Genomic DNA, 23,843 nt, shown 5'->3' on the forward strand with positions numbered 1-23,843 from the left:
ATCCAGTGTATACTATTATTTGATTTCTTAATGATTGCTACTCTTTCTTGTATAAGAAAAAATCTTAGTGTTGTTTTTAATTTGAATTTTTCTAATGGACAGAAATTTTGAAAAATTTTTTCATGAATTTATTGGTAATTTTTACTTTTCTTCTGAGAAGCATCTGTTCACTTCAGTTGTTAATTTTTTTGATTGCATCTTTTGTTTCGGGGGAATCTTTCTTTTTCCAGTTACTTATATATTCTAGATATTAGTCTTTTGTCTGAGAAATAAATGACAAAAAATTTTCCCCTTTTGTAAGTTTTTCTCTTCACTCTGTTGATTGTTTCCTTTGTTGTGCAGAAGTTTTTTTAAATTTAATTACCCTATTGATTATTTCTCGTGCAGTTGAAATTCTGTTTAGAAAATCCTTGCCCACACTTATGACTTTAAGAGTTTTACCTATTTTATCTTCCAGTAGGTTGTTGCTGTTTTAATATTTAGATCTTTGATCTTTTTTAGTTTAATGGTGAGAGATATAGATGTAGATTTAATCTTCATGAGAAGAGCCAGTTTTCTCGGCACCATTTGCTAAAGATCAAATAATTTAATGTGTTTTGGGTTGTTTCTCCACTTTCTCTTTTGTTCCATTGATTCACTCGTCTGTTTTTGTTGCAATACTATGACATTTTTATTGCGAAGCTTTGTAGGGTAACTTGAAATATTGTGATGCCCCCTGCTTTGCTCTTGTTGCCCAAGATTGTTTTTGTTATTCTGGGTCTCTTCTGGTTCCATATGAATTTTAGGATTGTTTTCTATAGTTCTGTGAGGAATGCTATAGGTATTTTGATTGGGATTGCCTTAAATCTGTATATCGATTTTGGAAGTGTGATCGTTTTGACTAAGTTGGCTCAGGGGATGTCTTTCCATTTTCAGCTGTCCTTTTTAATTTCCTTTTTCAGAAAACTGTAGCTTTTATCACAGAGATCTTTCACTTCCTTAGTTAGGTTACTTCCTAGATATTTTTAGTTTTTCTTGATGAAATTGTGGATTGTATTGGTTTTCTAATTTCCTTCTCAGTGAGTTCACTATTAGTGTATAGAAATGCTATTGATTTTTATGTGTTGATTTTGTGTGCTGTACATTGCTGAAATGTTATTAATTTTAACAGTACTTTTGTGGAATTTTTTGGTCTTCTATAAAGAGAATCATGTTATCTACGAATAGTGATAATTTGACTTCTTTTCCTATACATATCTCTTTTTATTTCTTTCTCTTGCTTGATTGCTCGGCTAGTATGTCAAGTACTATGTTTAACAGGAATTGTGATAGTACTGTGTTCAACAGGAATGGTGATAGTAGACATCCTTGTCTTTTCACTGATTTTTAGGGGGAGCTTGACTCCCATTTAATATGATGTTGGCCATTGGTTTGTTTTTTCCGTTTTTTTTTTTTTTTTTTTTGAGACAGAGTTTTGCTATGCAGTTCAAGCTGGCCTTGAACTCACTTTGTAGCCTAGGCTGGCCTCAACTCACATTGATCTTCCTACCTCATGCCATTGGTGTGTCATAAACAGCTTTTTATTAGATACAGCTAAGGTCCTTCAAAACCTATTTTCTTCATGGTTGCCTTTCTTTTTGGCATGAATGGGTGTTAAAAGCGATTTTGTTAAAAGCTTTTTCTACATCGATTGATTTGATCATATGTTTTAAAGTTGTTGCTTCTTTTTATGCAGCACATTGCATTTATTGATTTGCAGATGTTGAATCATCCCTTCATTCCTGGTATGAATCCTACTTGATCACAGTGTATGATCTTTTTGATCATGCGTTTCATTCTATTTGCCAATATCTGAGAATTTTTGCATCTATGTTCATTAATGAAATTGATACGTATCTTTCTTTTATAGTTGGGTCTTTGTATGGTTTTGGGATTAGGATGGTTGTGTCTTCTAGAAATCAGTTTGGAAGCACTCCTTCCTTTTCTAGAAATGAGTTTGGAGGCATTCCTTTCTCTTGCAATTCCATTGAAGAGTTTGAAAAGTATTATTGTTATAATGTCTTTAAAGGCCTTGTAGACTTCAGGAGTAAATCCATCAAGACCTGGGTTTTTTTAGTTGGTCAATTTTTAAATTATTATTATCAATGCCTCATTATATTGCTTGTTATTGGGTTGCTTAGAATGTTTATGTCTTCTTGGTTTAGTTTGGCTTCAAGGCCAGAAAGTCATGGTGGAAGATATGGCAGAGAAAAGATATGCATATCTTGGTGGCCAGGGAGCAGAGGGAGAAAGAAAATAGGGAGATATACTTTTCCAGGTCATGTACCCAGTGATCTGCCTTTTCTAATCAGATCTCACTTCCTAGTAAAAAGTGAGCTATATTACTCTCATAATCCAATCACCCTCCAAAAACTCACCTCTGAACACATGAAGCCTTTGGGACACACCTTAGATCCAAACCATAACACTGCTCAGTGAACTCATTCTATCACTTCAGGGGAGAATAACTTTATTTAAGTCAGCAGATAAAGTGCCTACATTCAAAGCCAAACTAGAATTATGTGGTGACAAGTGAACACTGAGATTTTGAACATGTTTCAAACACTTGCAGAAATTTTGAAAGAGACTGAGCCAGGGTTATCTTCCTTCTAGCTGGTCACCTAGTTGAATAGGTGGGCTGTTGGAGGTGTAACCTATAGGTTCCCCAGTTCCTCCTTTCTGTCTCTACTTCTCAACTTCTACTGAAGGGAGCATTTTTTTTTCTCCATCAAGCTTTTCCCCCATGCTGCTTCTGCCCTGGAGCCAGCTAACTATGGACCCAAACCTCTGAAAAACACTAACCAAAATAAACCTCTCTCTGTTTTATTTGCTGATGTAGGGACTGAATCCATGTTGAGAAAATGACTAATGCAATGGCCTGAAATTATGTTAGAGACATAATTCAAATCTTCATGTTTTGGATTATAGTAAAGATGAAATATTTTGAGATTGCCAAGAAGGCATTGAAATGTCTCCTTCCATTTTCAACATAATATCTACCTTTGTGAAACAGGATTTTCTTCAGCGATAGTAATCAAATCAAAATTACAAAGTAGACTTGAACATAAGTAACACATTTTAGGTGTCACTCTCTCCCCTCACTTTCAGATGGAACCACTGAGTTGCAGGAAAGCAAGATGAGGTCTCCCACTGATTCTGCATTATGGTGAGTTCTGTAAGTATTTCATTATAAATTACAATGTAACAACAATAGAAATAAAGTACATGATAAATGCCATACTTGAATCATAGCAACTCCCAACCAGACACCTTCTTCTTCCTTCTGTGGAAAAACTGTCTTCCACAAAACTGGTCTCTGTGTTACAGGTAGCTGAATTAGATAGAAATTTATATATAGTCAGGAAGGGATTGTGCCCTTAAGAAAGTCAGTGGAAAATAAAGATAATAGAATTGTGGTTGGAGAAGCATCTGAAGGTCAGGCCCACGATAAAGATGCAATGCCCAGGCCTACGTGCCTCCTTAAGGGATAAACAATAATTTGAGATTATATTGGAATTAGTACCACCTGGACCATTAAGCCCATATGGCATCAGTTGCCCAGTGGCTGGGTGACCAAAGCATCTAGATCCATCCCTTCCCAAAAATGCCTTGTTTTTTGCCTCATAGCCTTACTGTGTTACCTGTTTCTCTACTGGATCAATGTTAGCTAAGCAGCTATACTTACAATTCTATAACTTGATTGTAGTTTGATTCATGTTGTACCCACATTGTAACTTTGCTGTATAAATTACCCCTTACAAAGGTCCTCAGTGGCCAACCTATTCAGGACCCCTCCTGGAAATCCAGGGGCTACTAGTCTCTCCTTATTTCCAATAAAGCTTTTGTAAGTGCTTCCTTTGGTTCATGACTTCATTCCTCGATATTGTAGGACCAAGTACTTGGCAGATTTGGTATGTATCAGGTTGGGAGTTATATATCATCTGGTGTCAAAGACACTGAAGACTGCTGCTGTTCCCCAAGCATCAGTAAAACATGTGAAGAGACACATCTGATCTTTGGATGTCATTTATATAATTGCATCTTTAATTATCCCCATCAGGCTGAATGTACCTAATTGGCTCTATATGGAACACAGTTCAAATAAAAATTTTGAATCAGTTTTGCATATGGTACTGCTTATTGCTCCACGTCATAAACATTGTTCGTTTTATCACCTAATCCGTCATCGCCTAAGGGTTATTTTCAACAGCATCATTTTTGCAACCAAGTTTTTAGAGACATCTGAAAGGCAAAGAGGCTAGATTTTGAAATTTTGTTAATTAATTAATGGTACGCCAAAATAAATTCAGTGCTCATCGCAGATCCTGTAGATGCTCTTGATTTATTTTTCTAAATTTATTTTTGGAAAGAAATTATGAAAAGTTGTTATATCTGGAAAAGGAAAACAAACATTTCTAATTAGTGCCTGCAGATACCTGATTATGACACTAATAAGGGAGTCTTAGTGTGCGATGCGGCAGAATAGGGCCAGTCAAAGGACACTGCTGGGAAGCGACGCTAGCGGAGACCAAGATAACGTACTTGTCCCATGCACCAGAGCCCTGGCGCAGGGCAGGGGGCGGGGCCAGGACGGGACCCGTCTCCGTGGGCGGTGCGCAGGGCGGGACTTCCGCCTGACAAGGGCTACTTCCGGATTAGCGGCGATCACTGCTCACTTCCAGTGAAAAGTGCGCTAGTCCACCCTCAGGCTTGGGTGGAGGCCAGCTTGCTGGCAGCGATGCTAGGGGGCGGCTCTGGAGCCTGGGACCAAGAAACAGAGGGCGACGGGGAGGGGTCTCTGGCTGAGCCGCCCGCCATCGACTTCCCCGCTGAGGGAGCGGAGCCCAAGTATGATGGTGAGACGCCAAAATGCCGAGCGAATGTCTGCGGCCCCCCGTCCACCTGTGTTCCGGTGCATTCTGGGGTTCGCCTGGGAGTTGGGCCCATTCAGTGCCTCGGGGCTTGAATGTGGGGGCGGGGGAAGTCGGTGTGTGGGGCGAACTGGCCAGCGAGCTAAGGTAAATAATACTTCTTGAAAGACCGTGGGCGACCTGTTCCTTTGCTTACGTTCCAGTATCTTGGGGCATTGGCTGAGGAAAACTTCCCTTTTGAGGTCGTTGGCTGGGGAAAACTCCCTTTCAGCCACTTTTAAGCTCCTAAACCTTATGATTTTTGTCGTTGAGGATGGTCTTCATTCATTACTAAAATGGGGCTTTGCGGACTATGCGCTCAACAGCCAGGCTGAGAATATTCATCTGTAGCTTCTCTTGTCTTTTGATTCATTGCTAGTTTTGGTAATGCTTTCTTTTTTTGGTAATGATTTCTTATAATGCACTGTGGAAATGATCAAGTTTTCTTGAGACTTCTGGTTTTTAGGACGTGTAGCATAATTAAGTTGGCAGTATGAAGTGAGAGGTCCTTAAAACAAAGATCTTGAACCAGGTCAGGGTGTTCAGTATCTTACTGAAAGTGCAAAAGGGTCTTTAATTGCTACCAGTAGTTTTGGCAATTTAAAAGAAGTAACCATTGAAGTTGTATCTGTAGCTCAGTGGTAGAACCTGTGCCTAGCATGGATGAGTAAGGTGCTGGATTCCGTACCCAGCACCAAAAACCAAAGAATGAGTAGATTGATTTAAGGACTTTTTAATTGTGCATTTGTCTTAATGCAATGATTACACAGAATGCACATTCAGTCAAAGCATGAAATATTACTGTGTTGCAGTAGAATTAAAAGTGCAGACAAATTGAAAAGGTTTGGAAACGTTCTTCCAAATTTTTATACAGAGAAAAACTAATTGTAAGACAACTTTTTAAATGGATACGTAGATGTTTTTTCCCCTCACACGTCTGGTGGTATGTTGTAGCAACTCAATACTACGGAAAGTTGTGTCATGGCAAAAGTCTCAGCTGTAAACATGCAAGTCTGTCTTTTTTGTGATAAGAGTTTCTGCAAACTAAAGATTATTTCTTGAAGGGAGTGATCTTAGATAAACCCTTACATTTTTTCTTCTGAGTTACTGATAATACTGTTGTGCTTAATATTGCCTTTTCTTCCAAAGATGACTAGAATGCCCAGACCTAGTTGTTTTTAATAAGAAATAAGGTTTGTGAGAAGTACCTTTAAAAAAAAAAAGTTAATTTCTTAATTGATTGACTAAATTTTCGAGATAGGCTCTTGCTGTGTTGTCCAGGCAGACTCGGATCTCCTGTCCTCCTGCTTCAGCCTCTAGGGAGTATTTTTCTCTGCTCCTCTTACTTCCTTTTACCCAGGGCTTAGGGTATGCTGTGCAAACACTCTACCACTGAGCTACTTTCCCAGCTTCTTTTTTATTTTGAGACAGTTTAGCTAAGTGGCTAAGTTGTCCACACCAGGCTTGAACTTGCCATACTCTTGCCTCAGCCTCCCAGAGTGCTAGGATGACAGGTCTGTGAAACCACCATCTGACTTACGTATTTTAGACCTGATTTTATATTAGCATTTCCTTTGTGATAAATTAGGCTTTGAAAACATTAAGACTGCATAACATTCATACAGTCATTTATTTAGACTTTTGTTCTATTGTTGAAAATAGATTCTAATCTTTCAATGAGTAGATATATATATACCCAGATGTTTGTCAGTTTCTGATATTTCTTTAGAATAAATCCACAGAAATAGGGTTGATGAATTGAGTAAATTTTTCAAAATTTTTTGATACAGTGATGACCAAAAAGATTGTATTGGCTTATATGCCCACCCATAAACCATCTCACTTCATTTTCATAAATATCATTATTTTATACTGTTTCTTTGACTTGATAGTATTTACCAATGTCTTTCTGTACACTATGATTTCTAACAATTGCAGTAGTGTTCTATTGTATGTATATGATTTCTTTAACATTTTTTTTCTATATTCTAAGCAGCATTGTGCTGAATGTCGTATGCTTTGTTTAATTATTTTCTGGGTGTACATTTTCAAAAGTAGAATTAACAGGTCAAAATATGTATTTTAAGTTTTACAATATGTTGCTAAAGATTGTAAACACTTCATAACTGTTATGTTTTAACATGTCTGTTTTTCTGTGCTCTTTAAAATACCAGGTATTCCAGGCTTGAGTAGTTACCAATCATTGTCAGACGATGTTCTTTTATTTATTATTTTTTATCATTTTATGGTGATAGGGTTTGAACCCAGGACATTTGCAGTAAGTTACAACCCTAGTCCTTTTTTTAGTTTTTGAGAGAAAAATCTCCCAAAGTTTCTTTTTGTTTTTCTCCAAAGTTTCTGATTGCCCAGCATAGCAACTTGTTCTTCTGATTGCCCAGCTTAGGATCCAACTTGCTCTTGCCTGAGGTCTCAGTGCTGGGATTATAGACTCATGCCAACATGCCTAGTTTATCTTAGTTATTTTAATATATATATATGTCATTAATTACTACTTATGTTAAATCTATTTGAATTTTTATTTTAGCCTATAAGAGCTGTATATATTGTTTTAGTCATGTAAAATACAGATATATATACTAATCTGAATTTGTGATTCATATGTTTAACTTTTAAGATGTTTTTACATAGAAAAGTTTTTACAAGGCCACTTGTTTCATTCTTTTTCTTTCCTATTCTTACAGTTAAGTATTTATTTAAAATGAGTACCACATCTGCATATATGCAGGTCAGCTTCTCTTCCCCAACACCCCCTGGCCACCTGTAGGTTAGAGAGAAAATTGATGAATGAAGTCTGGGGTTGAAATCCAGGACCCTGGGGGTTGGGCATGTAGTTCAGTGGTAGTGTGCTTGCATGAGGCCCTGAGTTTAATCCCCAGGACAACAAATCAGTCAGTCAAACTTCAATAAAGATACAGATTAATTTAAAGAAAAAGAAAGAGATCTAGGACCCTGAGTGGTTGACAAAGTAGAGTAGACTGTTTGAAACAGGGCTGTAGGAGATACAAAGATCATCTATGTACATTATGTTTCCAGTTGAATGCATTCACAACTCTATAGGGTTAATGTGTCTGTCTTTCCTCTGACAATTTCCATACAAAGTTCGTGCGCATTAACATCTCCAACCTCCATTTCTTGTGTTTTTAATCTTGGCCAATCCATTTCTTTCTTGTATTTTTAGAATCTGTTCTTTCCTCAGCGTTTCTGAAACTTACTCCTTATACACAGCTCATCCTAACCTTTCCTTATTTACTGTATGCCTCTACCACATGTTCCTAGAACAATTTCTGTGAACATTTTCTTTATGTTTTTTACCTGTTAAGTATCCTCAAGTGAGAACTTGAGCTTTATGTGCCAGCACATTTGCCTACTTGGGCTCCCATAATGGAAGGAGGACCAGTTTGGGAGTTAAATCTGATCTGCCTGACTGACTAGCTGCTTACCTGCTTGAAGATTGGCATCCTTATCTGTAAAATCATATGGTGACACTTCTTTATACATTGTTTTGGGAAGATTAAAGGAGTCTGTGCATGTAAAATACCCAGGTATAGCTAGCACAAACTCGGTTTATAAAGTTTCTATCCTTCCTTCTCTCCTTTTCCAATCTTTTTTTTTTTAATACCTGGATCTCAAAAGAAGAGTCATCTCACTGTTATGGTTGATACAATATACCAACTTGAGAAGTTTGAAGTTTAACTAAGGGACTAGGCAAGGAGCCAGGAGTCATTCTTTGTAAATATCCTCATCCTTTGCAAGACAGGGCCCAGAGATTTTATGAGTGCTCTATCTGCCCTGGGGGTTGGGGAGGTGGCCTGCATACATTATAAGGGAGGAAAAGACTTGCTCTTCCCCCTTTTTGCTCTTGTTGCTTTATTGGCTACTGCCTTAGAGTGAACCTTCCACAGAGAGCTAAATAAACCTTTCCTTCCTTTTTTTTGGGTGATGAGTATTTTGCCCCAGCAACCAGAGAAAAGTAACTAAGACACTCCTATGCTAACTTACTTGCTTTCATATTAATTGTCTTGTTTTATTCTTCCATTGCACATATTTAAACTTTTCTCACTGCCTCATGGTGTCTTGCTGCTGGTCTTCCAGCTTCCAAACCTCAAGTCACACTTAATTTCCAGAATGCTTTAACCCAACTTGGTATAGCTACTCTTTTGTTTTTCCCCTACAGTGAAATAATGCCTGTTTTATTAGACTATGTTCTTCTGTTATATGAGACATGCTTATCAGGGTATTTTTTCTTTTTTAATTTTTAGAGTCTGATGTTCCAGCAGAACTTCAGGTATTAAAAGAACCTCTACAACAGCCAAGTTTTCCTTTTGCAGTTGCAAACCAACTTTTGCTTGTCTCTTTGCTAGAACACTTGAGCCATGTGCATGAAACAAATCCTGTTCGTTCAAAACAGGTGTTTAAATGTAAGTAAGAATAAATCGATCTTGCTAAATAAAGCTTTAAAAAATACCATATGGTTTAATGCTGTGGGTCTGAGAAGGAGATGGTGTATAGAAATTGAATGTGAAGAATTTACACTCTCTAAATTCACTTCATATTTTTCTTTGGATAATTCTTTGTGAATATAATCACTGGTAACTCCAGAATTATATGTAATTGAATAAATGAAAGTGTCATTTTGCATCTGTGCTTTGATATTCATGTGCTTTTTGAAGGCCTTTTATTGTTTAGTTGGTGAGCAAGTAAAAGAAAATCCCATATACTCTTCCTGAGCTAGTTCTTAACCAGAGGACTAGAATAGCTGCATCCTGTGGTGTTACGTATGTCATTACTCCTGCCATATGGTACTTATATGAGAATCTTGAATCTCAACATGAATAGAATTATGGATTCTGATATTTCTGGTTCACCTTATTAACTGAGAGCATTGTGGTAGTTTTAGTATTTCCAGCCACAGATTCTGAGATTCTTTTTCTACCAAAAAGTTTTCCCAAGTTTTGTTTAGTGTTAGAAATCCATAAATTTAGCTGGCCCTGGTGGCCCAGGCCTGTAATCTCAGCACTCAAGGCGGTGGTGGCAGGGGTTGGGGGATGGGTCTGAGGCAGGAGAATCATTGTTGCAAGTATCTTCAATGGTCTTAGAACTTTTTATTATTGTCATAATTATTATTATTACTACTATTTTGGTGTGGTACCAGGGATCAGACCCGGGGGTACTGTTCTGAACTACATCCCCAGCCTCCCTTTTTTTCTTTTTTCTTTTCTTTTTTGTGATAATGGGTGTTGAACCCAGGACCATCATACTAAGTTACTGCCCCAGGTCTTTTTTAATTTTTTAAAATTTTGAGACAAGATCTAGCTAAGTCACTAAGTTGCTCAGGTTGGGCTGAAACTTGTGATCTCTGCTTTAGCCTCCCAGGGTATTGGGATTATAGGGGAGTATCTCCACACCCAATGAAAGGTGTTTTTAAATAAATGTTTATACTGTGACCAATCAATTGATCATCTCTGTGGCAGTGATGATGAACCTTTTAGAGAATGCCCAACAGCCATCCAAAACCCGCTTGTTTATTGCAAAGTGCCAACAGAGCAAGTAACCTGAACTCCAAGGTTTTAGTTCAAAAAGAACTCATAACTTAGGACATCATCACAGAGAGGGCTTTGTGTTCTCATTGCAACACGGGTGCCTTAGGTTTGTCATCATGGCTCTGTGGTATCTGTATTTTTCCTTTTTGAGATCAAGTCTGTTGCACAGCCTGTCGTGGAACTAATGCATTCAAGTGAATCTCTTGTCTTATTCTTACTAGTAGCTGGACTGTAGGCACCCACCACCACCACTACTGTGCTGGCTTATTTGTATTTCTTGAGTAAGTAAAAGCCAGAACACTTCTGTGGAAATGACCTTTTCTGGGGAGCACAATATCAAATATATGCTTTTTATATGTTGTCTAAGGATATTCCATATTAGAAGACAAGTAATATTCACTTCAGAGTGGGGTAACTACAGGTTAAACTCAGGGACACACTACCACTGAGCCACATCCCCAGCCATTTTTATTTTGAGACAGTGTTTTGCTAAGTTGCCCAGATGAGGACATGGACTCAATGATCCTTCTGCTTCAGCCTCCCTCACAGTTGGAATTACAGGCATGTTCTACTACACTTGGCATACGGCTCACTTCTATTGCTGCTGCTTATGTATTTTACTCCAGCTTTTATTGTCATTTTGCTTGCTACCAAAGTATAGTGTGTCAAGGTGTTAGAAGACCGTATTTATATTTTTCTTGCCCTGCCCTTTTAAAACAGAGTATAGTGCTTTCATGACTAGATATGATAAACAAATGGCTGTACAGTATAAGATAGACATTTGTTACAGATGAGCACCTATCTGTGGGTAGACCAGCTGCTCTTTCTTGTTTGGAGTATCCGACTAAGTTTTTTTTTTTTTTTTTTTTACTAAGATTTCTTTGTATATTGTAGTTATTTTTATTCTGGGGATACTCTTTAAAATTCCCATTTTATTGATGATCTTTCTAATAATGACTTTCCAAATTCTTTCTCTAGTACTTTGTCAGACCTTTATAAAAATGGGGCTGCTGTCTTCTTTCACCTGCAGTGATGAGTTTAGCTCATTAAGACTGCATCACAACAGAGCTATTACGCATTTAATGAGGTCTGCGAAAGAGAGAGTTCGGCAGGTAAGCCCAAACACTTGTACTTCTTGTATGCCAAAAATAGACTTAACTTCAAGAGAAATTTTTTTTTTGGTGGTGCTGGGGATTTGCCTTGTGTGTACAAGGCAAGAACTCTGCCACTGAGCTACGTCTGCAGTCCTTTTTTTTTTGTCTTTTGTTGAGATAGGGTCTCACTATATCATTTAGGCTGGTCTTGAACTCAGAGTGTAGCCCAGGCTGACCTCAAATTTGAGGAGATCCTCTTGCCTCAGCCTTCCAAGTGCTGGGATTAAAGGTGTGTACTATCAGAGGACTGCATTTTAAAGCATTATTAAATTTTATACAGCAGGTTTTTAAAAAGAAAAACTTCCCAATGGTATTTACTAAGTGATTATGGTGTGTTAGACTCTTTTGTAAGTGCTGAGGTAAAAGCATTGAACAAAATAGCAGAAAATGCTTCACTTCATGGTGCTTATGCTCTAATGAGGGAGTAGTAAACAATATGAAAAAAATACTGAAATATATGAGTTTTTAGGAGATAATAATCTATATGAGAAACATGAAGCAGTGAAGGGCTTGGCAAGTGTTCAGAGGGCGTGGCTTTGACGAAGGATGGCCAGGGAGACGGTGCCTTGCTGAGCCAGTGTTAAAGTCAAAAACTTTGGTTGACATGCATATATAGAGAGGAAAAGCATTCCAGGCAGTAAGTGCAAGGGCCCCAGAGTGGGTGTGCTAGTAGCAGTGTGATGATGAAAACTGCAGGCAGTCACATGGGTGGCGTAGAATAAGCAAAAAGGAGAGTTTAGGAGAGAGAGAAAGGGAGTAGGGAGAAAGAACAGATGGAGTAGACTCTTTAAGACCATTTTAAACTATGGTAAACTTGGTTTTTACTGAGAAAGATGGAAAGCTTTGCAAGATGACCTATCGAGTGGCATATTACATTTTAATGGGGTTACATCTCCTAGTGCTTTGAAAATACTCAGGGCAGAAGCATAGAGACAGGTACATTTATGAAGGCTGGAGATGGTGTAGCATAGGTGGTAGTGGTGGAGGTGAAAAGGGTGCTCTTTCTGCATATATTTTGAAGGTGAAGTCAATGTTTGCTTATGGAGCTCCTCAGCAAATAAATTCTCAGCTTCAAAATACTTTCAGTTTCAAACTCTTAAAAATACTGTTTTAAAAAAATACTGTTTGAGGCCAGGGATTTAGCTCAGCAGCTTACATGCCTGCCTGTTTGATCCCCAGTACAAAAAAAAAATACATATATATATATATATATATATATATATAATATGTATATATTGTTTGAGGATTTGGGGCTGTTAATGAGACACTGAATTTTGATAGATTTCTTGTTGACTAAACTTTTTGAAATGGTTTTTAAAAATAATTTTCTGATTTTAGGGTTCTTATGAAGATAATTCTTATGTGCCGAAAATCAGGTATGTGTTAAATACTTTTTAAATTATGCAACGTCTGTACTATTGAAAAGTCAAGATGAGAGAAATACTAGGTTTGGGGTTAAAAATAATGTTGTTAGAGTACTTTATGAAACTTTAAAAACATTTGCTGTTAGCACTTAGTATAGTTCCAAGATTTGCTTTATTTTTTTTTAATAGTATTTCCTTCCTCCTTGATCTCTTGTCCTTTGTTGAGTATGGATTCCCTATACCCCATGATTAATCAGACTGTTGATATCTTGTCTTAGGGGTACACTGATGATTTTTGGCTATATTTATGAAATGTTTAAAATTTGTAATTGGTCTGTATCATTAAGAAATTAAAGTAAATTTATTACTGAGCTTATGTATTCAGTTGTTACTTGTTAGTCTTTGTAGAATTTCTGCTATAAAACATTGATAATAATTTCTAATTGGAACTAGTTTAATGACTCACTTGCTATTAGATTGTTGATTTGCTTAGCCACCATTTTCTGACTAGTGAAAAGTTGTATTTTGGTTTATTCTTTCCAAATTGCTGCCATTTAGTAGTAAATGAGGCGCAGTGATTTGGTAATACAATGAGGATGCACTGTCCTAGAACATTTTGGTTTTCTCATATTTTGATATCAATTACATGTTTGTGTTTAACTTCTAGATCCAGGGAAATAGCCTTTGAAGCACAAACTTCACGTTACTTAAATGAATTTGAAGAACTTGCCATCTTAGGAAAAGGTGGATATGGAAGAGTATATAAGGTTGTTTTCTACTTACTCATTTTGACCGACTATTCCATAAACATTTTGAGAAGTGGTTTTCATTATTATGATGTACTAGTCACTGTGCATGTTTACTTTTCATGATGATCCATCATTTATAGGGAGGTAGACAAGTTTTAACTTTTTCCTAACCTTGTGGGTCGTTCAGGTAGATTCTGGAAATTTTACATTTCTGTGCTACAATTCATTCTTATTTAAATGTGTTACCAAGAAAAGTTGTGCTACTGTTTTTTCCAGCTTATATTATTATGATTTTGCTTTTATTCTTTTTTTTCAGACCTGGGATTGGAGTTTGTATAGTTTGTAGAGCTGGTAGCTCAGCTGACAAGAGCTGATGTCCCAGAAATGGAAAAAAAAGACATGACTTTCGTTTAATTTGATCTTTTTGACTAGTTTGGTTTATCTAAGCTCAGATTAGGTGAATTTTATTCAGTTACACTTTAATGGAATTTAATACTTTGCCTTTTTTTCTCTTTAGGTCAGGAATAAATTAGATGGTCAGCATTATGCAATTAAGAAAATCCTGATTAAGGGTGCAACTAAAACAGATTGCATGAAGGTATGAGTTTTAGAAGTGATTTGAGCTGGGTGTAGTGGTGGTCAGCAGTAGTTCCAGCTAATGGGGAAGCCGAAGCAAAAAAAGTCACTTGCACCCGGGAGTTCAGGAGTTTGAGACCAGCTTGGGCAACATATTATGGACCTGTCAAAGAAAGGGAGAGGGAGAAAGGGAAGAGATCGGTTTAAAATAATTGCTCATATGGTAACTTTTAAAAGCTATATCTGGGAGCTGGGGATTTAGCTCAGCAGCATAAGCACCTGCCTTGCAAGCAGGCGGTCGTGAGTTTGATCCCTAGTACTGATTAAAAAAAAAAAACTGTAGGGGCTGGGGATTTAGCTCAGCGGCATAAGTGCCTGCCTTGCAAGCAGGCAGTCGTGAGTTCGATCCCCGGTACCGGTAAAAACGAAAAAAAAAAAAACAAAAAAAAAAAAAACTGTATCTGTACTTGTATGTATTTGGCAAATAATAGTTGGTATGAACCCACAGTTTTATACTAAGAATCAAGTAATAATCAAGTACCTTAAATACCCATCCTGAAGTTTCATTGACATAATTTTATGGCAGTGTAGACTGATCACATTTCATTGATTGGCATTACTGGAGAAATTAATTTTTTTAGGGTAATCATTTACTTTATTGCCCACACTAGAATGAAAACATTCTTCTGATGTATATTTTCTGTTAGTTTGTACTAATTGTTCAAAACATTGGTTCCATTGTGGCATTCTTATATCTGCATATAATATTTTTATCGTATCCATTCCTGTTACCTTCTCTTATACCTTTTTTTCCCTGCCAAAATTAATTTTTTAAATAAATGACTAATATACAATAGAAATTGTTACAGAAACTCAAGAGCCCAGTTCAGGTCCAAGTCTTCCCCTTATATGCTTTGTAGCCTCGGGGAAATTGCCTTCCTGTCTCTCCCATTCTTGAAATAGGACTCACAGTGGTTTTACTTACCTTGGAATAATGCAGAAATCATGTGAAAGAATGCTGATAAATGAGCTATAAAAATATAAATTATTACATAAATGTAAGCTGTTTAGTTTCTGTAACAGCTGTTGGGAAGAGCTGTCACAAGTATGTTTCCGTTTATTTATTTATTTTTATTCCCATTTTTAACATAGTTTGGATTCCTTACTCAGAGGGTTATTATTATTTTGTTCTGGTGCCAGAAATATTGGATACTGTGACCAATTCAACAAATTGCCAGAAAGAAAAATCATGTTACTTCTTTTTTTTAGGTGTTACGGGAAGTAAAAGTGTTGGCAGGTCTTCAGCACCCCAACATTGTAGGTTATCACACTGCATGGATAGAGCATGTTCATGTGGTTCAACCCCAAGGTGAGTTGCTTTTGATGATGCAAGTTGAACATCCCTTGTCTGAAAATTCAAAATCCAAAAAGCTACAAACTCCAAAACTTTCAGAGCATTGTGGAAGTGCTCAAAAAGTTGATTAAGGATATCAGTGGTCTGTACTAATGAACAGGAATCTGAAAAAAAAAAAAAATACAAAATTTGAAACACCTGATCACTAGCGTTGTGGTTAAGAGATATACAACCTGTATAGTCATGTGGCTGGCACCTTCCACAGATGGGCCAACATTAGCCTGCTTTTCTTTTTTTTTTCTACTATAGGCCAAATATGGCCTGTACATTTTTAACTAGTTAAAAGGAACCAAATGAATATTTTATGAAAATTATATGAAATTCAACTTTCAGTGTCAACTAAATGAGATTTAGTAGAACACAGGCTTGTTAATGCCTAGAGGTGATTTTTTTATGCTGTAGCAGAATTGAGGTTGTAGTTGAGTTTCTTAGGGTCCTGAAAACCTAAAATATTTAGTATCGTGTCTTGATGTAGTTAAACAGCTCTGCTTTGATAGTTACTAAAATATGCAGGCTATTTAAACTTGTATTAATTTTTGACGTCTTGATATTAAAAATGTGTTTTAGTTCTTGACTATAATTGAAAAACTGGGCTGCTTGCAGATTTATTTGTTTGTTTCTGTTCATCAGACAGAGTTCCTATTGAGTTGCCCTCTCTCGAAGTGCTTTCTGACCAGGAAGAGGACAGGTATGTGGACTGGACTTCTATGCTTTAGACATTGTGTTTTGTCACTGCAGACTTGATTTTGTGTTGTGCTACTATGAACTTTGGAGGAATGTTTCTGGCTTTCTTTTTCTTTCTTTTTATTCTAAAATATTAAATTACTTTTCAGATATTTTCTGTCACTGTTTTAAACAGTTTGCAGCTAGACTTGCGTGATATTTGTTTTAGGAGTTTGTCTATAAGATTCATGTAGTCCCTTTTTTGCAGACAAGGTCCATATAGTTTAGACTTGCCTTGAACTCACAAAGTAGCTCTGGCTGGCCTCAAATGTGTGGTGATCTTCCTATCTCAGCCTCCTGAGTACTGGAATTATAGGCGTGTGCTACTGGACCATCCTTTATATAGCCTTAAAAGAAAAGTTGTCAGGTTACTCTTGATCTTTTTTTACATTCACTTTTTTTTTTTGAAACAGGGTTTCGCTATATAGTCCAGGCGGGTCTTGAACATGTTACATAGCTCAGGCTGGCTTCAAACTTGCAATACTCCGGGCTTACCTTTATGTATGTCTTTACTCTTGTTTTAACTCCAGAGATAAACATGTTATAAATGATGAAAGTAGCAGTTCATCCATTATCTTTGCTGAGTTTACTTCAGAAAAAGAAAAACACGTTGGTGAATCTGATGTTGAAAACCAGAATAACAAATTGGTGAACTATACTACCAATTTAGTCATAAGGAACAACAGTGAATTTGAGTCATCCGTTGGCTTGGTTGATTCGTCTGCTGGATCAGTCGTTAAGCATCAACCCCTACTCAGGCATAACTCAGACCTAGAGGGAAACTTCACATCTACTGAGGAGTCTTCTGGAGAAAACTTAAACTCATTTGGGCAGACAGAGGTACAGTACTTTCCTAGAATCTGGCAATGTGATGCTTACCCTAAGTCGTGAGACAAGGTTGTGACTCTGAGTGGCCTTCAGTATTCCTCAGCTGACTTTCTCTGGTGTTCTTGTATCTTTGCTGTGGCTCTCCTATCCTGTGTTCAGACTCTTGAACTTAACATCCTCCCTTTAACTATACAGGTTTGTGCTTGTTTTTCCCTTTCACTTGGTTAACATCTGCTAACTCTTTGCCTATCTCCCTGCTGGGGCATTGCTCCAGAGTCTCAAGTATGTGCCCTGGGATTGGAAGCCTTATTTACATTCTATTTCTCTTTTATGTTAGCATCTTGTTATAAAAATATATTTATGCAAAAAAGATTTTCTATTCTTGGAGCATGACTTTAGGTGAGTCCTGTAGGATAACCAATCAGTTTCAGGATTGTCTTGTTGAGTGTTGTGCTAATATGCTAATCAGACTCCCACTATATCTACTGGTTGTCTAGGTTTCTTTTTTGTTGCTGAAACAAATTACCTGACACCACAAGTTAAAGGAGGAAAGGTTTTTGATTCACGGTTTGTGGGTGTTTCAGTCCATAGTTAACTGGCTTCAAAGCAGAGCAGCATGGCAGGGGAGAAACAGGAACCTTCCTCCTTCTTTCTCTTTTATTCCATCTAGGCTACAAGCGTATTGGTTAGTGCCAGAATGGGTCTTCCAGTCACTTACAGTAAGTCCATTATCTACACCCAGAACCATGCTAACTAGTCAGCAGACTAAGTCAGTATCTCACACCCAGGATGCAGTCACTCCCAAAAACCCTACCTATGATCACATGAGGCTTTGAGGGGATTTCTAGGTATAAGCCACAACAGCAGTATTGAATGTTAGTATTAGAAAACTTGAAAATTAACAAGAGTACCCTAATCTGTCATATTAGGATTGCAAAAGCATATATTACTATCTCGATATATGCAACACAGAATTCTTGTCAAGCAATATGTGCTTCTGTCTTTTTTTTCTTTTTTTTTTAATGAAACAAAACTGACCAGTTAATCTGAATCTAAGAGTTGAGTTGGAGAACAGTTAATCAGAATTGCTTTATTTGCTTTATTATTTTATATTTGGAAATTTTTACTTAATGCCTAACTAAATGGACCACTTTAAGCTTAATGTTTTTCTCTTGCTGTTTCTTTTTCCTTCCTTTTCTCCCTCATTGTGTACTGTGCGGAGAATTAAACCTAACTACTCTGCCACCAAGCAACATCACAGCTGTTGGCAAAATTTTATTTTGAGATAGAGTCTCAGTAAGTTTCTCATGCTGGCCTAGACTTGGAGTCCTCCAGCCTTAGTCTCCCAAGAAGCTGGGATGATATGGATGTGCTACCGAGCTCAGTGGAGCTTTTCGTTGGATAAGTTATTACTGATGTACAGTGTGAAGCCAATCAAAATATATGCACTGTGGCACCTTGGTTTCCACAATTCTTGTTGCAGAATTCACTCCACGATTTGGTTGCAACCAGAATTGTAGAAAAAAATTGATACAAGTTTGTAAAATGAGGTACTGGTGTACTTTGGAGTAAATTGAGAGTTGTGGAATACCATACAGCAATTCTTTGTTGTTTTATATTGGCTTTAAAAATTGTTTATGTAAGCCAGGTTGCACAGTACATGCTTGTAATCTCAGCACTCAGGGAGGCTGAGTCAGGAGGATCTAAAGTTTGAGGTCAGCTCAGGCAATTGACTTAGACCTTTTTTCTTGTCTCAAAATGAAAAATAAAAGATAAAAATTGCTGGGAATATAACTCAGTACCAAGACCCTGGGTTCAATCCTTAGTACTACAAAACAAACAAAATCAATAATACTTATTCATGTAGTGAGCACACCAAAAGGTTTTACGACCTAGTTCTCAGTTTCTGCCATTAGACCCCTGCCTTCTTGTATCAAGAAATAATTGTTTTAATTATTGCTTTGCTTATTTGTCTCCTTCAGGGGACATTGGGCTTCTTGGGCAGGCCTGTGTCTCTCAGCAGTTAGCTGTAGTGTTGGCCTAGAGTTGAATTTATGTTAATGAAAAGTCACCTTTTGGTCTCAGAATTCAAAGCAGGAGAGTGGCAGGTAAAATGACTGATGTGCATGAGCCTTGGAGGTGGGAGCCCACCACGTGTGGTTTCTCTCCAGGTGCCGTATCATCTGATGCTGCACATCCAGATGCAGCTGTGCGAGCTTTCCCTGTGGGACTGGATCACTGAGAGGAACCAGCGGGCCCAAGACAGTGTGGATGAAGCTGCCTGTGAGTGCATTCTGGGTCTGTGCATGGTGGAGTGGGAGATAAAGATGGGCGGGCTTCTCTGTCTAATGCAAGCATTTCCTTCAGGGGCTTTAAATTTAAAAAACAAAATCAGAGAAAAAACTCACCCACCCCCCCCCCTCCCAAATTTTGCTTTTTTCAGCATTTTCAAAAACAGAAGTTTTTATTTGGAAGCTGAATTTCTCTGTGATAGCATTTGTTGATATTTAAATAGTAACATGATAAATTTAGGTTAATGGTTTTAGGTAAAAATACATTTTTATTTTTCTTTTTTGGCTTTTTCTTTTTTTATCAGTACCAGGGATCAAACTCATGACTGCCTGCTTGCAAGGCAGGCGCTTATGTCGCTGAGCTAAATCCCCAACCCCCATTTTTCTTTTTCTTTTCTTTCTTTCTTTCTTTTTTTTTTTTTTTTTTTTTTTTTTTGAGACAGAGTTTCATCGTGTAACTCAGGCTGGCCTGAACTCTGGAACTCAGTGATTCTCTTGCCTTTGCCTCCCAACGGCTGGGATTATGGATGAGCCAGCCTGCTGCCTACTTTTTTATTTACTAAGAGACAAATTTAAATACTTGTTTGTTTGTTTGTTTCTTTTTTAAAGTCTGAAACTGACATGAAAAAAGAAAGACTCTCTTATACAATCCAGGTTTTCCCAAATACCCCACAGTTCTATATCCTACAAATACTTTGTTAGCTAGTATTTTAAAAATATACTACTGGCTCTCAACCTTGGCTGTATATTACAGTCACCAGGAAACTTTTAAAATAAGAGATATCAGAGAAATAACTTTGAAGAGCAAATAGCAAGATGTAAGATCACAGGAAGCCTGGCTGTTGAGCTCCAGACTGGTTTTTCTGGGAGCTGGAAGCACAGCCACTACAGCTGCAGGATCCTCTGTGGCTCAGAATAGGAAATAACTGAGTAGGTACAAAACATCTGAAGGCACAACTTAAGGAATTGGTACCAGTTTATGAAGATAGCTGTGGAATTTGAAGGGCCCACTGCTTCAGTCGAAAGTAATTTTCTTTGAGTAAAGAACCACTGAAGAAGCGTGAGAGAATCCAACCAGAGGGACAAATGTGATATGTTAAGCTAATCTTTGTTGGAATGCAACATGGAAATGAAGATTCTGAAATTCTCTTTGTCAAGGTGATTTCAAATTCAAAACCAGTTAATTTCAAACATTTTGAACAGTGTTACTCCAAGCTCATGTTCAAAAAAAAAAAAAAAGACTGTCTCAGTCGAGACTGTGCTCACGTGTCTCAACCTGCAGTTCATACGAACCCGAGAGCCAGAGCTGTGGCTGTCAGTGCAGATTCTCGGTCTGAGCAGAGTTCAATAGATACCATTACTATCGAGTCTTCATCCAAACCTGCTTGTAAAGTGAGCTCACTATAAGTCATTCCTGCTCATGATTCAAAGCAACTTTTCACTGCTAATAAAAACAGCAGAAGTCCCAAAAGGTTTAAACTCAGGAATGAAAGCCTTAGTGCATATTCTTTTTTTTTTTTTTCTTTTTTATCAGTACCAGGGATCAAACTCACGACCACACACTTGTAAGGCAGGCGCTTATCCCACTGAGCTAAATCCCCAACCCCTTAGTGCATATTCTTTAGCCATGACCCCTTCTGGTATCTCTCCTATAATGGACACAAGTACACCATCGAAAAGCATCTGCTTGTCATGCCATCAGAATGTAACAGCCTTTTCTTGTACTTAGGCTAATGAAAAGTTAACCAACATTTTGATCTCAGGATCCAAACCCAGAAAATAGCTTTGAAGGTTTGGTAAAAATTGGCTTATCAAGTCTAATGTCAAAACAGGACTTTTGACCCCAAGAAAGGAAGCCTGATCCTGTTCTTTAGTGACTTTTACTGTGGACAACCTAAAGGAGAAAGGCAGCCAAAACTAAAGACGGTTGTCTATGAAAGCTGTGAATTTTCTTTTGAAATGAACCGGATCCTCTTATAACACATGAAAGACAACCAAAACCTAAGGAAATGCCCTATGTATGCCAAGTTTGCTGTTACAGATGTTGGCCTTTGCAGATTTGAAAACACATTTCAGAGCATGTCAGTAAACAGGATTTGCTTTGTCTGTTTTTGCCTTAAAAAAAAATTGTTTTTTGTTTTGTTTTGTTTTGGTTTTTTTTGGTACCATGGATCGAACTCACGATCTCGCATTTGCCAAGCAGGCACTTTCACTGCTGAGCTAAACCTCCAGCCCTGCCTTAAAATTTTTAAAACTGTGAGTCCATATATGAATTATTATTGGAGGCATTGGAACAAGAGAGTCTTTCCAAATTCCAAGTGTGAGCTACAGTTTTTGAGTTTAAAGGAGGAAATAGAGCATAAAACCAAGAATCACTGACCATTTAAAAACTCAGAACCACTTAAAACAAAGGTGGTTACTCAAACTTCAGTTCACATATCAAGAGGTATAGAATCCATTATTGTAAGCAATACTGATTCTTGCGTATCACCTATGAGAACTAAAAAGACTCCAAGAACTCTAGATATTCTGGACTCCTTTGCAGCCTGGATTCTAGCTAAATATATGTTCTACCTACTTCCATGAATTCTGAAAGGAAGGTTTGAGTCTAGGTCATCTGTATATCATGACTGATGGTAGCTCTCAGTGTCAACAACTATCAGATTTTACAGTGATATCTCTAGTTACCCTCTCTAAAGAAGCAGTTTGTAAATTATGCCCTTTCAGACCTCTCTACAGAAGTAATCACTATATTCTGACATTAGTTTTTACTGTTTTTGAACTTTAAATAAATATGCTAAATCACTAAATAAATTGAATCAAACAATAAAATATAAAGATGTCAGTGAAGCCTGGGCATGGTGGCACATACCTATATTACCAACACTCAGGAGCCTGATGATGAATTGCTGTGTTTGAAGCCATCCTGAACTACAAAGTGAACCACAAAAAACGTGGAGGGAAAAAACAAAAAAACAATACCAGGTGGTTGCTCAAGCCTGTAACTCCAGCACAAGAGGCTAGGGCAGGAGGATCACTGCAGGTTCAAGGCCAGCGTGAACTACATGGTAAAAGCCTATTTTAGAAAGACTAAAAGCCTACTAAGAAAACAGAAACGGTTGAAAGCCATGCATGATGCACACATAAACCCTGTCTGGAAAAACGAAAGAAACAAAACTCAAAAATACAACAAAAACAAACTTAGGAATGGAGGAACCTTACACACTGCCTTAGCCAGAGATTATAGTCCACAGTATTGATACATCGTATGCCTTCCTGATGTGATCTGACAAGAATTATAGTTTATGTCTGTGGATTTCTTTATCCATACCATAATCCCAATGTAGTCAGTTGGAAAATCTGTATTAGAGACACTCCATTAAAATCCATGACTAATACTTCTCATAACTGTCAAGATTATAAAAAACAAAGACACTTAAGATATTGTGATAGGCCAGAGGAACCTAGAGAGACACAGGCAGTCAGTGTAGTGTGGTAGGTTTATCCTGAATGAGGTCCTGGAACCGGAAAAGGAAACTGGTAAACAAAACAAAACAAAACAAAAAACCCTGAGGAAATCTGAATATATTCTGGACTTCTTGGTATTATTAACATTGGTGCACTCATTTTGACAGATGTAACTAATGTAAGTTAATGTTTATTTGTTAATGGAATTCATAAAAATAGAGAAATGAAACTGTGTGTAAATATATTTTTCTCCTACTTCTAGGTCCTTATGTTATAGCCAGTGCTGCAACAAAAATTTTTCAAGAATTGGTGGAAGGTGTTTTTTACATACATAACATGGGGATTGTACACAGAGATCTGAAGGTAAGTAGGTTAATTAAATCTGTGAAATTACTGAGAGGTGATTTAATGGAAACTGAATTTATTTGGTTTATTCCTTTTTTTTTTTTTTTTTTTTTTTTGAGACAGTCCTGCTATGCAGTACAAATTGGCCTTGAACTCATAGCAGCCTTCCTTCCTCAGCCTCCCACGTGCTGGGATTATAGGTGTGCACCACCATGCCTGGCTAGGACTCACTGAATTTAAGGAGATGATGGACCTCATTCATTTACTTAGGAGCTTACTATTTATACTATGGAATGCTGAATTTATTAGCATTATACTATTTTTACTAGTAATATACTTGGTGGTGTTAAATGTAATTGGTGGTGTTAAATGTACTTAATATTAGGTAATATAATCAGTGATCGGATTATAATAATCAGATTATAATAATCAGAATCAGATT

The 23,843-nt window shown here is 37.3% G+C and overlaps 1 protein-coding gene across 2 annotated transcripts in view; it reads left to right on the top strand.

Moving 5' to 3' along the window:
- The first annotated feature begins 4,647 nt into the window (after positions 1-4,647).
- The window catches only part of Eif2ak1 (eukaryotic translation initiation factor 2 alpha kinase 1), a 31,438-nt gene continuing 12,242 nt past the window's right edge, over positions 4,648-23,843 (top strand). For both annotated transcript variants that reach the window (XM_063234151.1, XM_003469890.5), the window contains exons 1-11: positions 4,648-4,874; positions 9,209-9,367; positions 11,468-11,601; positions 12,982-13,019; positions 13,675-13,774; positions 14,274-14,354; positions 15,602-15,701; positions 16,377-16,434; positions 17,000-17,309; positions 19,469-19,580; positions 23,319-23,419. In XM_063234151.1, coding sequence (XP_063090221.1) covers positions 4,757-4,874; positions 9,209-9,367; positions 11,468-11,601; positions 12,982-13,019; positions 13,675-13,774; positions 14,274-14,354; positions 15,602-15,701; positions 16,377-16,434; positions 17,000-17,309; positions 19,469-19,580; positions 23,319-23,419 — 1,311 coding nt within the window. In that variant the 5' untranslated portion in view covers positions 4,648-4,756. The remainder of the gene's footprint in view (positions 4,875-9,208; positions 9,368-11,467; positions 11,602-12,981; positions 13,020-13,674; positions 13,775-14,273; positions 14,355-15,601; positions 15,702-16,376; positions 16,435-16,999; positions 17,310-19,468; positions 19,581-23,318; positions 23,420-23,843) is intronic.

This window comes from Cavia porcellus, unplaced genomic scaffold (assembly GCF_034190915.1).
Source record: "Cavia porcellus strain 051 isolate PalLab524CR breed Dunkin Hartley unplaced genomic scaffold, mCavPor4.1 scaffold_23, whole genome shotgun sequence".
NCBI lineage: Eukaryota > Metazoa > Chordata > Mammalia > Rodentia > Caviidae > Cavia > Cavia porcellus.